Below are 16699 nucleotides of genomic sequence, written 5' to 3'. Positions count from 1 at the left end.
ATCAAAATCGGAAAATCAAGAAGTAGAATCAGTTTGGGTGGAGCTAAGAAACAGCAAGGGGCAGAAAACATTGGTGGGAGTTGTTTATAGGCCCCCAAACAGTAGTGGTAATGTAGGGCACAGTATAACTCAGGAAATTAGAGGTGCATGTAACAAAGGTAATACATTAATCACGGGGGACTTCAATCTACATATAGACTGGGCAATCATATTTTGCACTAATAGTGTGGAGGACGAATTCATGGAATGTATACAAGGTGGTTTTCTAGATCAGTATGTTGGAGGAACCAATTAGAGAACAGACTATTTTAGATCTAGTATTGTGCAACGAGAAAGGATTAATTAGGGAAGAGTGACCATAATATGATTGAATTTTACATTAAGTTTGAATGTGATTTAATTAAATCTGAAACTAGGGTCTTGAATCTAAACAAAGGAAATCACGTAGGTATGAGGGGAGAGTTGGCTAAGGTAGACTGGGAAACTACATTAAAACATATGACGGTAGACAAGCAATAGCTAGCATTTAAAGAATACATAATTTACAACAATATACCTTCCTTTAAGGCACAAAATCTCCACAGGAAAAGTGTTCCAACCGTGGCTAACAAGAGAAGTTAAAGATAGTATTAGATCAAAGGAAGAGGCTTAGAAAGGGCAGTAAGCCTGAAGATTGGGAGGATTTTAAAATTCATCAAAGGAGGACCAAGAAATTGATAAAGAAAGGGAAAATAGAATGAGAATCAACTAGCGAGACACACAAAAACAGACTGCAAAAGCTTCTATAGGTATGTAAAAAGGAAAGGATTTGCAAAAGTAAATGTGGGTCCCCAAGAGGCAGAGACAGGAGAAATTATAATGGGGAATAAGGAAATGGCAGGGAAATTAAACAAATACTTAGCGTTTGTCTTCACAGAAGAAGACATGAAAAACCTCCTTTAAATTGTGGAGTACAAAGTGTCTAGCGAGAATGAGGTACTGAAAGAAATTAGTATTAGTAAAAAAAATAGTACTGGAGAAATTAATGGAACGGAAAGGCGATAAATCCCCTGGACCTGATGGCCTACATCCTAGGTTTTGAAAGAGGTGGCTGTAGAGATAGTCTACAGCCACCAAAATTCCATTGATTCTAGAACGGTTCCCACAGATTGGAAGGTAGCTAATGTAACACTGCTATTTAAGAAAGGACGGAGAGAGAAAATGGGGAACTACAGTCCAGTTAGCCTGACATTAGTAGTAGAGAAAATGCTAGAACCTATTATTAAGGTTGTGGTAATAGGGCACTTAGAAAACCTTATGATTAGGCAGAATCAGCACATTTTTGTGTTAGGGAAATAGTGTTTAATAAATTTATGGGAATTTTTTGAAGATGTAACTAGCAGATTAGATAAGGCGGGGGGGGGGGGTCTTGTATTTTCAGAAGGCATTCAATAAGGTGCCATACAAGAGGTTATTGAACAAAATTAGGACTCATGGATTTGGGGGTAATATACTAGCATGGATTGAGGATTGGTTAGCGGATAGAAAACAGAGAGTAGGAATAAACGGGTCATTTTTGGATTGGCAGGCTGTAACTAGTGGGGTGCCGCAAGGATCGGTGCTTGTGCCCCAGCTATTCACAATCTATATCAATGATTTGGATGACGGGACCAAATGTAATGCAGGTACAGCGTCGAGAATCCAGAAGCTTCAGGACCGAGGCCGCTCCGGACTTTGTGTACTTCCAGACTTCGGAACGTCTTTCTGGCGTCTCGAGTCCGGAAACGCCTGGGCCAAGCAGTGGATCGGCCCAGATGTCTCCAGCATCAATGGTGAAAGCAGCACAAGCATTGAAATACAGAAAGTAAAGCAGAGAACGGGAACATACTCAATACCTCGGTTGGGGAGGGGTCGGGCGGTGACGGGGGGGGGGGGGGGGGGGGGCAGGGGTAAAGTTAGTGGCGGCCTGAGGCTGGGGAGGGGCGGGCCGAGGCAGTGAAGGGGTCGGCAGCAGGGGGCAATGGAGAGATCAGTGGCAGCCCGAGGTGGGTAAAAGGTTGGCGACGGCCTGAGGTGAGGGAAAGGTCAGCAGTGGCCCGAGGCAGGGGTCCGGATTCCGGAACATTTTCCGAATTCTGAACGATTCTGCCACGGATCATCCTGAAACAGTACGGATTCCGGATTCTCGATGCTGTACCTGTATATCCAAGTTTGCTGATGATACAAAGCTAGGTGGGAATACAAGTTGTGAGCAGGATGCAGAGAGACTTCAAGGGGATATAGACAAGCTAATTGAGTGGGCAAGAACATGGCAAATGGTGAATCTTTGGGATTCTCTACCCAAGAGGGGGTGTGGAGGCTCAATCTTTGAGTATATTCAAGACAGAGATCGATACATTTTTGGATTTTAAGGGAATCAAGGGGTATGGGGAAAGTGAAGTTGAGGTAGATCAGCCATGATCTAATTGAATGGCGGAATAGGCTTGAGGGGCCGAATGGCCTACTCCTGTTCCTAATTCTTATGTTTTGTGTAAAAAGAAATTAGGTTCATTCATAAAACTGATAAATCGTGCAAGAAAATTCCTACCAATAAAAAAAAATCAAGGCTCTACAGCACTTAGAATTTACCTTTTCCACACAGATTTTTTAAAGAAAGAGTTTCCATTTCCAGACAGTTATATGATGAAATCACATCGCAAGAACAAAGTCCAGAACAAGGAAAGATCATTCAGCTCACCAAGCCTGATTAAAATAATTTATCCCATGACTTATCACAAGGACTGCCACAGGGGAGTTGCTAGTTTTTGTAAATAAATGATAGCTCTTAATTTGTCTGAAAGCAAACAAGGTTACAGGTTGAAAAACTTTATTTTTGCACAAGACGGTGAATGTTGAAAAGACTTCCAGAGAAGTTCTTGATTTGGGATCAAGCGATACCTGGAGCAATACAAGTTGAAAAAGGGGACTGAGGGTTATGGAAACATTAATAGCAGCACTTGCTTTTTCTTTCAGGGGAGGTAGGGGAAGGAACTTGGTGTTCTTTAGAGTGGGGATCAATGGGTTATGTTGTGCGAGGGAAAGTTCACGATTAAAATTGTGTTGATCTTAAACTTTCTTCTTTAGTTTAAATCTCTCCTCGATTTTGTTTCCTCTTCTCAAATTCACTCGGTTTGATTTATATTTTCCTCCTCTTCGTTCATTATGTCTGGTACTCTGTATCCCGAGAACATTTTCTCTCTCATGTCTCAGAGACTCTCTGGGACAGTAATGGCATGGCTGCTTTAATAAGTTACTGAACTTGCATATATATATACTGCCTTTAATATAGAAAAAACATTCCAAGAAACTAATTTTCATAAACAACCCACAGAATGTAGATTGTTTCTAATTCTTGGCAGGAAAAACAGAAACATAGAAAATAGGTGCAGGAATAAGCCATTCGGCCCTTCGCGCCTGCACCACCATTCAATATAATCATGGCTGATCATGCAACTTCAGTACCACATTCCTGCTTTCTCTCCAGACCCCTTGATCCCTTTAGCCGTAAGGGCCAAATATAACTCCCTTTTGAAGATATCTAACAAACTGGCCTCAACAACTTCCTGTAGTAGAGAATTCCACAGGTTCACAATTCTCTGAATGAAGAAGTTTTTCCTCATCTCAGTCCTAAATGGTTTACCCCTTATCCTTAGACTGTGATCCCTGGTTCTAGACTTCCCCAACATCAGGAACATTCTTCCTGCATCCAACCTGTCCAATCCCGTCAGAACTTTATATGTTTCTATGAGATCCCCCCTCATTCTTCGAAATTCCAGTGAATATAAGCCAAGTCGATCCGGCCTTTCTTCATCTGTCAGTCCTGCCATCCCAGGAATCAGTCTGGGGAACCTTCACTGCACTCCCTCAATAGCAAGAATGTCCTTCCTCACATTAGGAGACCAAAACTGTACACAATATTCAAGGCGTGGCCTCACCAAGGCCCTGTACAACTGCAGTAAGACCTCCCTGCTCCGATACTCAAATCCTCTCGCTTCGAAGGCCAACATGCCATTTCCCTTCTTCACCTCCTGCTGTTCCTGCATGCCAACTTTTAATGACTGATGTACCGTGACACCCAGTTCTCGTTGCACCTCCTCTTTTCCTAATCTGTCACCATTCAGATAATATTCTGCTTTCCTGTTTTTGCCACCAAAATCGATAATCTCACATTTATCGACATTATACTGCATCTGCCATGCATTTGCCCACGTCACACTGTAGCCTCTTAGCATCCTCCTCACAGCTCACACTGCCACCCAGCTTAGTGTCATCTGCAAACTTGGAGATATTACATTTAATTCCTTTGTCTAAATCATTAATGTATATTGTAAATAGCCCGGGTCACAGCCCTGAATCTTGCGGTACCCCACTAGTCACTGCCTGCCATTCTGAAAAGGACCAGTTTATTCCTATTCTTTGCTTCCTGTCTGCCAACCAATTCTCTATCCATGTCAAAACATTATCCCCAATACCATGTGCTTTAATTTTGCACACTAATCTCTTGTGTGGAACCTTGTCAAAAGCTTTTTGAAAATCCAAATACACCACATCCACTAGTTCTCCCTTGTCCACTCTACTAGTTACATCCTCAAAAAATTCGAGATTTGTCAAGCATGATTTCCCTTTCATAAATCCATGCTGACTTGGACCAATCCTGTCACTCCTTTCCAAATGTGCTGCTATTTCATCTTTAATAAGTGATTCCAACATTTTCCCCACTACCGATGTCAGGCTAACCGGTCTATAATTCCCTGTTTTCTCTCCCTCCTTTTTTAAAAGTGGGATTACATTAACTACCCTCCAATCCATAGGAACAGATCCAGAGTCTATAGAATGTTGGAAAATGACTACCAATGCATCCATTATTTCTAGGGCCATTTCCTTAAGTACTCTGGAATGCAGACTATCAGGCCCTGGGGATTTATCGGCCTTCAATCCCATCAATTTCCCGAACACAATTTCCTGACTAATAAGGATTTCCTTCCGTTCCTTCTTCTTGCTAGACCCTCGGTCCCCTAGTATTTCCAGAAGGTTATTTGTGTCTTCCTTAGTGAAGACAGAACCAAAAGTATTTGTTCAATTGGTCTGCCATTTCTTTGTTCCCCATTAAATATTCACCTGATTCTGACTACAATTTGTCTTCACTAATCTTTTTCTCTTCACATCTTAAAAAGTTTAGAAGTTTGTCATTTTAGGTTCTCTCTCTTGTCCCATTTCTCTCCCCTCTCTTTGGGCCCAAGTTTCAACTAGATTTGCTCCTATTTTTTTGGAGCAACTAGTTTTTTTGGAGTATCCTAGAAATTGCAATTCTCCACATTCAGTTTGCTCCAGTTTCAGTGAGTTAGTTTAGTTTAATTTCAGTTCAGTTCTTTTTTCAAAAAAAGCCCCTGTCCAGCCACTTACGCCTGTTTTGCAAGTTTAGACTGTGAAAAGCTAGTCCAAACTAACTTAGAACGGAGTAAGTGTCCACTTTTGTACGCCACGCAAAACCTTGTGTAGAGTTAAGAAATCAGCGCAGCTAGCCAGAGACAGGGGAGGGGGGAAGAGGGAAGAGAGAGCACTAAACACCTTCACTTTTAAAAATAAAGAACCATCAATAATAAATGATAAATCAATAAATGAATAAAAAAAATTAAAAATTAAAAAAATAAATCAATCAATAAGAAATTCGAAGTTCCTACCTCACCTACCCATTCGCGAGCACCGGGAGCTCTCCAGAAGCGCACATAGCAGCAAGCACACGCAGCCCATAGACCCAGGCAGCAAGCAGCGGCAGGCCACTCGGCCAGGGATAGAGTCGTGAGCGCGGCTGGGGGAGGGGCAACGTTAAACAGACGAGCCTGCCCAGGTCCCATCCTACTCACGTCTTGCCCCCAACCTCTTGGCTTGCCTGCTACCCCCGCCCCTCCGAACATCTCCAAGACAGTCCCAAGGAACACTCGATGGCCTCAGTCAGTGAAAGCAATCGACATCTTCCTTATTGATGGTCACTTTTGCCAGCTCCTTCTCCCTTTCTTGTTTGCCGTCTCCAGGTCCGAGCTCAGGATCTCCTTCTCCTCCGCACAGTCGGTCACCCGATCCAGGAGCCCATTCAGCCAGGGCTTCGGGCCCCACCCATACAGCCTGCAGCAACACACACACAATCTGGCGGCCAGGAGCTACTGCGCACTCACGCAACTGCCAGCAGTCTTTTAGGCGCAGGGCTGTAGCTCCGCCCCCCGCTGTTGCTGCTGCGCTGTACCGAGGCCACAGGAGGCCTCATGGAAGTCGAGAACAGCAAGGTTGGAAACAGGCGTGCTTTTTATTCCACGAAATCGACGGATCTCTGAGGTGCGCCGTTCTAATCCTCAACTGAAACTTGGGTCCTTTATCTCTCCCATTGCCACCTTCCCAGCTCGCTCTTCACATTTATTCTCCTTCCTCCTGTCTCACTCACTCCCTCTGCCAGGCTCTCAAAAAGAATTCAGCAATTGGAAATAGTTATATAAAAATTTACCTTGAAGTTCTAAATTCCATGCCACATCAAATTTTGAAATAATTTTGAAAAACAAACTTAATTACCATATATCCTGAACTCTTCAAAAAAAAACATCGAGTTTTTGCACATTGCCTGCGAGAATCATTCTGATGCATGCTGGGAGACTTGCAACATAAGTTGACAAACATAGCTCTTGGAAGAATATCAACCTAAATTCCATGTCCTACCGAGAGGCTGAGGTGTCAGCAAAACATTATTTGAAGGTATTCAAAACCACAAATGACAACTTTATAGTTAAGCTTAATCGTAGAATCTGTAGACTAATATAGCACAGAAGGAAGCCTGTGCTGGCTCCTTGAAAGAGTTCCACTCCCTTGCTATTTCCCCATAACTCTGCAAATGTTTCCACATCAAGTGTTTATCCAACAGCCTTTTGAATGTTACTATTGAATCTGCTTTCACCACCCTTTCAGGCAGTGCATTCCAGATCATAACAATTCGCTGAGTAAAATAAATCATGTTGCCTCTGGTTCTTTTGCCAATTACCTTAAATCTGTCTCCTCTGGTTATCAACCGCTCTTCACAGAAAACAGTTTATTCTTATTTACTCCATCAAAACCTTCATGATTTTGAATACCTCGATTAAATCTCCCCTTAACCTTCCCCACTCTAAGGAGAACCCCAGTTTTTCTTGTCTCTCCATGTAACTGAAGTTAATTATCCCTGATAATTTCATCCCCATTTTAAAGTCATACATGTTGCCATTATTTTTACATAATTTGATTGTATGTTGCTATATAGTTAAATTGCAAAATCTACAACAATTTGGGAAAGAGGATTTTTCTGTAATCCAGGCAGAGATGCATAATTGAAGTATTATAGCACCATCACAGGTTTGCATAGGCAGTTCCATGTGGGCACAGGAATTTATAAATGGAAAAGTTGACACAGCAGTATGACAACATAACAACAGGAAATAATGTTTTGTATCTAGGAAGTACTTCCAGATGAAAGATTTTTAAAAATATATTATAGATATTGAGTGCTTTGAATGTTACATTTGAGTTCCACCATTACAGTATTTTTTCCAACAAGATTAAAGTTCTCCTGGCAGCCAATACAACTCCATTTTGAGATCTGGGTAAAATTAAATATATTGAACTTTATATATTTTTCCTCCTTTCATTTCCATTTCTTACAAATACACAATGCATGTATTATTACTGAAGAAAGTTGCATAATTGAAAATACTATTCATAAATCATTTATGCAGTTCAGTAATTAATTGCTAAAGAAATTCTTTCACACACCATTGCAATGACTGCACTATACTATCCTACCCTCAGATTAGCTACTTCCAAGTTATTTCTCCCCGGAGACAATTTTTGTCAGTAACTGTGGACTGGTTGCTGATATATTCATCAATTTTGGTCAATAGCATGACAAGTGGATAACAGTATGGCAGGAAACAAAATAAATGCTTTAAACTGTGCACTTCACCCAACCTTGCAACCTGATGTATGATCACAATATTGAACACCAACACTGGGAGCACGCTTAATAAATATAAACAAGAGAATTACCAGGAAGTTTGAAGAATGTTTTACTTTTTTCCTAGAAAAAGATCTGTGCCAAGTCTCAGATTCAAAGGTTCCTGGTGTCTCAACTCTATAGGAGTTCTAACAAATTGCTACTGCCTCAAAATTCAATGGGAGCCAATATCAAAAATGTGTTGACAAATGAGGGAGCATGGCACACTCAGGAAGAATATAGGCAATTCTAGGACACAGAGGTCAGGGGAGTGAAAAGTTATAGAAAATGGAGTTCAATGTAGATAAATGTGAAGTGATAGATGGAAATATACCTTAAATGTTAAAATTCTCAAACAAGTGAAGGAACAGAAGGACCAAATGATACAAATACAGATAACTTTACAAGTAGCCTTGCAAGAAGTAGTCATATAAACTGCAAATGAGATTCTAGGTTTTATATACAAGGGTATTGAATGTAAAAACAAGGAGTCGATAATAAATGTATACGAGATGTTGGTTAGGCCACAAATGGAGTACTATGTGCAGTTTTGAGCAACCCAGCAAGGAGGATATTGAAACAATAGGAAAGTTGCAATGGTAGGATGCCAGGAATGATAGGATATAGTTATTCTGAGAAAGCTGAAAACTAGGATTGCATATACTAGACCTGGGACTATTAAGGGGGAATCGAATAGAAGTATACTATGAAAGAGTTTCAGAGCGTATTGGAAGGTTGGCCCAGAATTTGCGGTCAATGGCGAAGCAAAGGCGTTCGCCGCTGGCCCCAAAGTGAGCTTCACACAAAGATCTTGCGATCTCGCTCGAGAAGTTCGGGTTTTCCAACGTTCAGTTAAATCAACGGAGTATAGTGGGAATCCCCTAGTGCGAGCTGCTGTGACATCAACAAGCTGTCTAAGTAGCCGATCAAAACACAGAATTCTTACAGGCAGCGAATAAGGAAGTGAGTAAGCGCTTAAAAGTCTAACCGTTTAAAAATGTTGAGAGCGCACAAAACAAAGATTGGGGTTCTCAAATGGGGAAAAGGCAAACCTGAAATAGAGGAACAAACTTTTTTTTTGAAACATGTAAACATTTTATTGAAAAGTTTCTTAAAAATTTGAATTTTTATTAAAATGGATAAATTTAACACTGTACAAATTTAAAATTAGTTTTTCAGGGTCAGAACCTTTTTTAGCAGTCAATACACTGTTAAAACCCCAGTTACAGCTAATCCCTTTGGGTGTAACTTTTAGTGGGAACTTAACAGCGTAATTACTGCAGAAGAGTTGAAGTTTTTCATCTGTTTCCCCGATTTGAGAGATTGCACTGATTACCGGCTCTGTGGAGTATGTGTGGGATGGGGGGCCACAGCATAGCCTCTGCTGGAGCAATGAATGACAGACTACAACTTCAGGATTTCCACATTAGGCTGCGCATATGCCAAATCCCAAAGTTGTGGTTTGTTTCAAAGGCAGGATGATGGCGAACGCTGCCAGTTCACAGTCATCCGGATTGTAAAATCCAGGCCATTATTTCCATTGGTCAGTGAATCAACAGCAACGGGTCATAATTTAAGATTAGAACTAAAAGCATGAAAGAGAAAGTTAGAACATGTTTCATGTAAAATGTTAATAAAATCTACATATATTACTACAAGTGGTTTTGGAAGCCAAGGTAATCAAAGAATTGAATACAGAATTAGACATTCATTTGAAGTGGAAGTTATTAAAGGGTATGGGGAAACAACAAGGAAATGGGATTAGAGTAAATAGCTGTGTCGTTGAGCTAGGACAGACAGCCAAGACGGACAAGATGGCTGCCTCGTGCTGAAATTTGTGATCATCTGCTATAAAAAACAGATTGGTGGACAGTGGGAGCCCGGAGGTTAGAGGACAGCGGGAGCCCGGAGGTTGGAGGACAGCGGGAGCCCAGAGGTCGGAGGACAGCGGGAGCCCAGAGGTCGGAGGACAGCAGCAGGGTTGCGGCCTAAGAGCGGCGTAGTGCAGACCAGCAGTGGGGTCGTGGCCCAGGAGCGGCGCAGTGCTGACCAACAGCGAGTTCGTGAGACCGCCATTGCGTCCTACGAAACCCAGGGATTGAGGCCCTGCAGGAAGGAGGACAGTAGGAGTATGCGAATGTGTATGAACTAGGTCCACACAGCAGAGCCTGGTCCCCAGTCATCTTGGATCCCCTTGCCACTGGACCAAGGCCTTGCTCGGTCAAGCCAGTGTGGTAACAGCAACCCTACGTTAAAAGAATTCACGCACAGGCATTTTCCACACTTTAAGATGAAGTTCAGGACCTGGAACGTCAGGACACTCATGGGCAACCCTAACAGCAACAAACCAGAACGCCGCAGCACCACCATTGTTGCTTGGGAACTCTGGCATTTCGACATTGACATTGCCGCCCTAAGCGAGTCCCGACGGGCAGGGGAAGGCCAGCTCAAAGAACAAGGTGGTAGCTACACCACCTTCTGGAAAGGCAAACCAGAAGAATGCCGCTTCCATGGGGTTTGTTTTGCTGTAAAGAAAAACTAATTGGCCGTCTCAAAGACTCCCCCTGCAGGATAAACGATGCCTCATGACTCTTCGGCTCACCCTAGCCCGGAACCAGTGTGCTGCAGTCTTCAGCGCATACGCCCCAACATTGGAAACTACAGAAGAGACCAAAGAAGAATTCTACTTCAGCCTCGAACAATCCCTGTCCCGAGTTCCAAAAAGTAACAAGCTGATCCTCCTTGGCGACTTCAACGCCAGAGTCGGAAAGGACACTGACCTCTGGGGAGGTGTGATCGGCAGAGAGGGGGTAGGGAAAGCCAAAACTCCAATGGCACCCTCCACCTGACGAAATATTTAGAAAATTGCCTAGTCATAACCAATACTCTGTTCTGTCAGAAGGATAAATATAAAGCCTCATGGCAACACCCTCGCTCCAAGCAATTGCATCTGCTAGACTACGTCATCGTCCGAGCGAGGGACCGCAAAGACGTGCGCATCACCGGCGCCACAGGTGCTGACGACTGCTGAACGGGCCACCGTCTAATTCACTCTGTCATCACCCTCAACATTGCCCCAAAACAATGTTGATGGTCAACAACAACAACAGAAACAATGCCACAGGAAAATCAGTGCTGGTGCACTCAAATATCCTGCTAAGAAAGCCCTATTCAGCCAGCGCCTCGCTACTAAGCCGATGATTCCCAGTAAGCCAGAATGTCCACAGTACCTGGTCAACCCTCAAGGCTTCCATAATCAGCACCTGTGAAGAGACGCTCGGTCACTTGACCAGGAACCACTAAGACTGGTTCAACGAGAATGACCAGGAGATCCAGGAGCTAATATACCGCAAGCGCAAGGCATTCTTGGACCTGAAGCAGCAACACAACTCGAGGGCAAGAAAGCAGATCTACAGGCGTCTGAAGGCCGAGGTCCAACAGAAAACCCGCGACCTAAAGAACGGATGGTGGCTGGAGAAAGCTCAAGAAATCCAGCAGCTAGCCGACAACCACGACGTGCGAGGTTTCTTCAGCGCAATCAAGACGACTTACGGCTGAAGCACGCAAGGCCCTATCCCACGACTGGCCAAGAACGGAGGTGTGCTCATCAAGGATAGAGAGGCTGGATCTCCTTAACGAAGACTCTGTCTTCGACTTGAGTGTCCTCAACACCATCCCACAGCATGCCACCATCTCAGCACAACCCCAGCCCGGCACGAGGTAGAAAAGGCCACCCGACAACTAAAGAACAAGTCATCAGGAGCAGATGGAATCCCTGCCGATGCACTAAAACATGGCGGAGAAGCACTACTGGTGCGGATTCATGACCTCATCTCTCTTATCTGAAAGGAGGAAATCATGCCAGGAGGTCTCAGAGATGCTGTAATCGTGATCATTTTCAAGAAAGGGAACAAGTCCGACTGCAGTAACTACAGAGGAATCTTCCTGCTGTCGACCACCGGGAAAGTCATCGCAAGTATCCTCCTGAATCGCCTTCTTCCTGTGGTTGAAGAACTCCTCCCAGAGTCGCAATGCGGATTCCACTCACTAAGGAGCACAATGGACATAGAAACATAGAAATTTACAGCGCAGAAGGAAGCCATTCCGGCCCATTGATGTCCGTGCCGGCCGACAAAGAGCCACACGGCCCTTGGTCAGCAGCCCTAAAGGTTACATATAAACCTATGAACAATGACGGAGAGGCAAAAAGCACCCAGCCCAACCAATCTGCCTCACCACAACTGGGACATCCCTTATACTGAAACATTCTGCACTCCACCCCAACCGGAGCCATGTCCTAGGAGAGGTAAAAAAACAGATAAAAACCCAGGCCAATTTAGGGAGAAAAAAAATCTTGAAAAATTCCTCTCTGACCCATCCAGGCGATGGAAACTAGTCCAGGAGATCACCCTGGCCGTATTCTATTCCCTGCAGTACTTACCATTATATCTGCTCCGTCGAAAAAAAGGTCATCCATTCTAATCCCAATTAACAGCTCTAGGTCCGTAACCCTGCAGGTTATTGCACTTTAAGTGCCCATCCAACCATCTCTTAAAAGTGGTGAGGCTTTCTGTATCCACCGCTCTTCTAGGCAGCGAGTTCCAGATCCCCACAATCCTCTGCATAAAGAAGCCCCCCCTCAAATCCCCTCTAAACCTTCCACCTTTACTATCCACTATGTCCAGGCCCCTCAATATTTTGTACACCTCAATGAGGTCTCCTCTGTTCCAATGAGAACAAACCCAGCCTATCCAATCTGTCCTCATAACTAAGATTCTCCAATTCAAGGCAGCATCCTAGTCAATCTCCTCTGCATCCTCTCTAGTGCAATCACGTCCTTCCTATAATACGGCGACCAGAACTGCACGCAATACTCCAGCTGTGGCCTAACCAAAGTATTATACAATTTAAGCATAGTCTCCCTGCTCTTATATTCTATGCCTCGGCCAATAAAGGCAAGCATTCCGTATGCCTTCTTAACCACCTTATCCACCTGGCCTGCTACTTTCAAGGATCTGTGGACAAGCACTCCAAGGTCTCTTTGTTTATCTACATATTAAGTGGCCTATCGCTTAATGTGTATACCCTTTCCTTATTAGCCCTCCCAAAGTGCATCACCTACACTTCTCTGAATTAAATTACATTTGCCACTGCTCTGCCCACCTGACCAGTAGATTGTTATCCTCCTTCAGCCCATGACTTTCCTCTTCATTATTAAGCACGCAGCCAATTTTACTGTCGTCTGCAAACTTCTTAAACATACTTCGTATATTCAAATCTAAATCTTATGATCTTCAGACCATGGCAGTTTCAAGAGAAATGCAATGAACAGCACCAAGCCTTGCCCATGGCCGCCTTTGCCCTCACAAAAGCCTTCGACACTGTCAATCATGAGGGATTATAGAGCGCCTCCTCAGATCGGCAGCCCTGAAAAGTGCGTCACCATTCTCCGCCTCCTCCACGATGATATGCAAGCCGTGATCCTGACCAACGTATCCACCACAGACCCAATCCACGTGCGGACCAGCATAAAGCAGGGCTGAGTCATCGCACCAACACGCTTCTCGATCTTCCTTGCTGCAATGCTCCAACTCACCCTCAGCAAGCTCCCCACTGGAGTGAAGCTAAATTACAGGACAAACGGGAATCTGTTCAACCTCCGTCGCCTCCAGGCCAGATCCAAGGTCGTTCCATTCTCTGTCACCGAACTACAGTACACAGACGACACCCGAGTCTGCGCACACTCGGAGGCCGAACTCCAAGCTATCATCAACACCTTCACCGAGGCGTATGAGAGCATGGGCCTTACAGTAAACATCCTTAAGACAAAGGTCCTCTACCAACCTGCCCCTGCCACACAGCACTGCCCCCCGGTTATCAAAATCCAGGACAAGGTCTTGGACAACGTGGACCATTTTCCATTCCTCGGGAACCTACCGTCAACAAGGGCCGATATCGATGACGAGGTCCAACACTGCCTTCAGTGTGCCAGTGCAGCCTTCGGTCGCCTGAGGAAGAGAGTGTTTGAAGACTAGGACCTCAAACTCGGCACCAAGCTCATGGTCTACAGAGCAGTGGTGATACCCACCCTCCTATAATGCTCAGAGACATGGACTATGTAGAGCAGGCACCTCAAAACACTGGACATGTACCACCAAAGCTGCCTCCGCAAGATCTTGCAAATCCATTGGCAGGATAGGCGCACCAACGTCAGTGTCCTCGCTCAGGCCAATATCCCCAGCATCAAAGCACTGAACACGCTCCATCAGCTCCGCTGGATGAGCCACATCGTCTGCACGCCTAACACAAGACTCCCAAAACAAGCGCTCTACTCGGAGCTCCCACCCGGCAAGCGAGCCCCAGGCGGGCAGAGGAAATGCTTCAAGGACACCCTCAAAGCCATGTTGAAAAAATGGAACATCCCCACCGAAACCTGGGAATCCCTGGCCCAAGACCGCCCAACGTGGAGGAAAAGCATCCGGAAAGGCGCTGAACACCGAGTCTCTTCGCCAAGAGCAAGCTGAAGCCAAGCATCGATAGCGGAAGGAGCGTGTGGGAACCCAAGCACCCCACCCACCTGTTCCTTCAACCACCGTTTGCCCCACCTGTGATAAAGACGGTAGGTCCCGCATTGGACTCAGTCACCTGAGAACTCATTTCGAGTGTGGAAGCAAGTCATCCTCAACTCCGAGGGACTGCCTATGAGGACTGCTATAAAAGCCTTCAGTCAAATTCTTTGGGCTGGATTTTCGACTATTTTGCGACTCGTTGAATGCTGTTTCTGGCATGATGCCGCGCATCCAGGATTGAGCGCCCAGCCGGAAGATTCGGTAATTGGTTTGTGCCGGCGTATAAACTTATCGCCCCACCCCGCCCTCCGTTTTCAGCATGATTATGACATCTTGTCATGCAAGGCTACGCTAGCTCGCCTGATAGAACTTTCGGCCTGAACGCCTCATTTAACGACCACCCCAGAAAACGCCTGAAAAAAAAACAGGCAGTCCCAGGGTGCAGCAGGCGCAATTGGCAGCATATTTAAACGTAGCCTGGAGGATCTTATTTCGTTGTTGTCAGTGACTTCTACAGTTGCGTGCAGAATGCTGAGAGTTGCAAACGGCACTTTTATGTACCATGACACTTTGCTTACAAGGTCAGTGAGAGATCTCAATGGGGGCAATGCTAGTTCGCCAGCGTACCATGCTGGTTGCTATTGGCAGGTGGCTTCAAACTGGAAGAAGGGTTTTTGGCCATGTTGGGCCACGGATTCGAAGAGGTCACAGAAGTATGGGGAGGAGGCCTCACCCCCATGGGTTTATAGGGAACGTCGCTCACACCTCCACATCTCTGAGCCGCAATGCATTGGAAGGCCACACTTCCGAAAAGAAGTGCTGACATAAGATATAAGATATGTCAGCTCCTACAGGCAGACCTACAGCCTATAAGAACATAAGAACAAGGAACAGGAGTAGGCCATCTAGCCCCTCGAGCCTGCTCCGCCATTCAAAAAGATCATGGCTGATCTGGCCGTGGACTCAGCTCCACTTACCCGCCCGCTCCACATAACCCTTAATTCCCTTATTGGTTAAAAGTTTATCTATCTGTGATTTGAATATATTCAATGAGCTAGCCTCAGCTGCTTCCTTGGGCAGAGAATTCCACAGATTCACAACCCTCTGGGAGAAGAAATTCCTTCTCAACTCGGTTTTAAATTGGCTCCCCCGTATTTTGAGGCTGTGCCCCCTAGTTCTAAGTCTTCCCAACCAGTGGAAACAACCTCTCTGCCTCTATCTTGTCTATCCCTTTCATTATTTTAAATGTTTCGAAAAGATAAAGATAATGTATTAGCATGGATCGAGAATTGGCTGGCTAACATCCTTCTGAACTCCAACGAGTAAAGACCCAGTCTACTCAATCTATCATCATAAGGTAACCCCCTCATCTCCGGAATCAGCCTAGTGAATCGTCTCTGTACCCCCTCCAAGGCTAGTATATCCTTCCTTAAGTAAGGTGACCAAAACTGCACGCATTACTCCAGGTGCGGCCTCACCAATACCCTGCACAGTTGCAGCAGGACCTCCCTGTTTTTGTACTCCATCCCTCTCGCAATGAAGGCCAACATTCCATTCGCCTTCCTGATTACCTGCTGCACCTGCAAACTAACTTTTTGGGATCCAAAAAGAGTTTCATTGCCAATCTTTCCAATTCTTTGTCAAATCACAAATGCCAGAGGTCACCTTGCACACATCAAGGATCACAATGCGCCAATGCTCTTAGCCAAAAGGCCTAGAGCCACTGCACCGTTCCTGGAAGTACTGCAATACCAGGTTCGTGCCATGGAGGTGGATGGGTCAGGCCCCCCAGGTCCCTCTGCACCGCAGCATGTTGTAATTTCTCCCCATTCAAATAATATTCCCTTTTACTGTTTTTTTTCCCTCACACTTTCCGACATTGTATTCCATCTGCCAAACCTTATAGCCCATTCGCTTAACCTATCTACATCTCTTTGCAGCCTCTCTATGTCCTCTACACAACTTGCTTTACCACTAATCTTTGTGTCATCTGCAAATTTTGTTACACTACACTCTGTCCCCTCTTCCAGGTCATCTATGTATATTGTAAACAGTTGTGGTCCCAGCACCGATCCCTGTGGCACACCAACCACCGATTTCCAAC

At 44.8% G+C, this 16699-nt stretch overlaps 1 protein-coding gene across 3 annotated transcripts in view; it reads right to left on the bottom strand.

Annotated features, from left to right (window-relative positions):
- nectin3b (nectin cell adhesion molecule 3b) overlaps positions 1-16699 on the bottom strand; it is a 350178-nt gene that overhangs the window by 210614 nt on the left and 122865 nt on the right. The window contains exon 1 of one of the 3 annotated variants that reach the window (XM_070891820.1): positions 5709-6193. The exons of the other annotated variants lie outside the window; for them this stretch is intronic. Coding sequence (XP_070747921.1) covers positions 5709-5769 — 61 coding nt within the window. The 5' untranslated portion in view covers positions 5770-6193. Of the gene's footprint in view, positions 1-5708; positions 6194-16699 lie in introns of those variants that run through there. 3 annotated transcript variants of the gene reach the window in all.

This window comes from Pristiophorus japonicus, chromosome 10 (genome assembly GCF_044704955.1).
Source record: "Pristiophorus japonicus isolate sPriJap1 chromosome 10, sPriJap1.hap1, whole genome shotgun sequence".
NCBI lineage: Eukaryota > Metazoa > Chordata > Chondrichthyes > Pristiophoridae > Pristiophorus > Pristiophorus japonicus.
The sequence above is the reverse complement of the archived record's forward strand: the minus strand, read 5'-3'. Positions and strand labels throughout refer to the sequence as shown.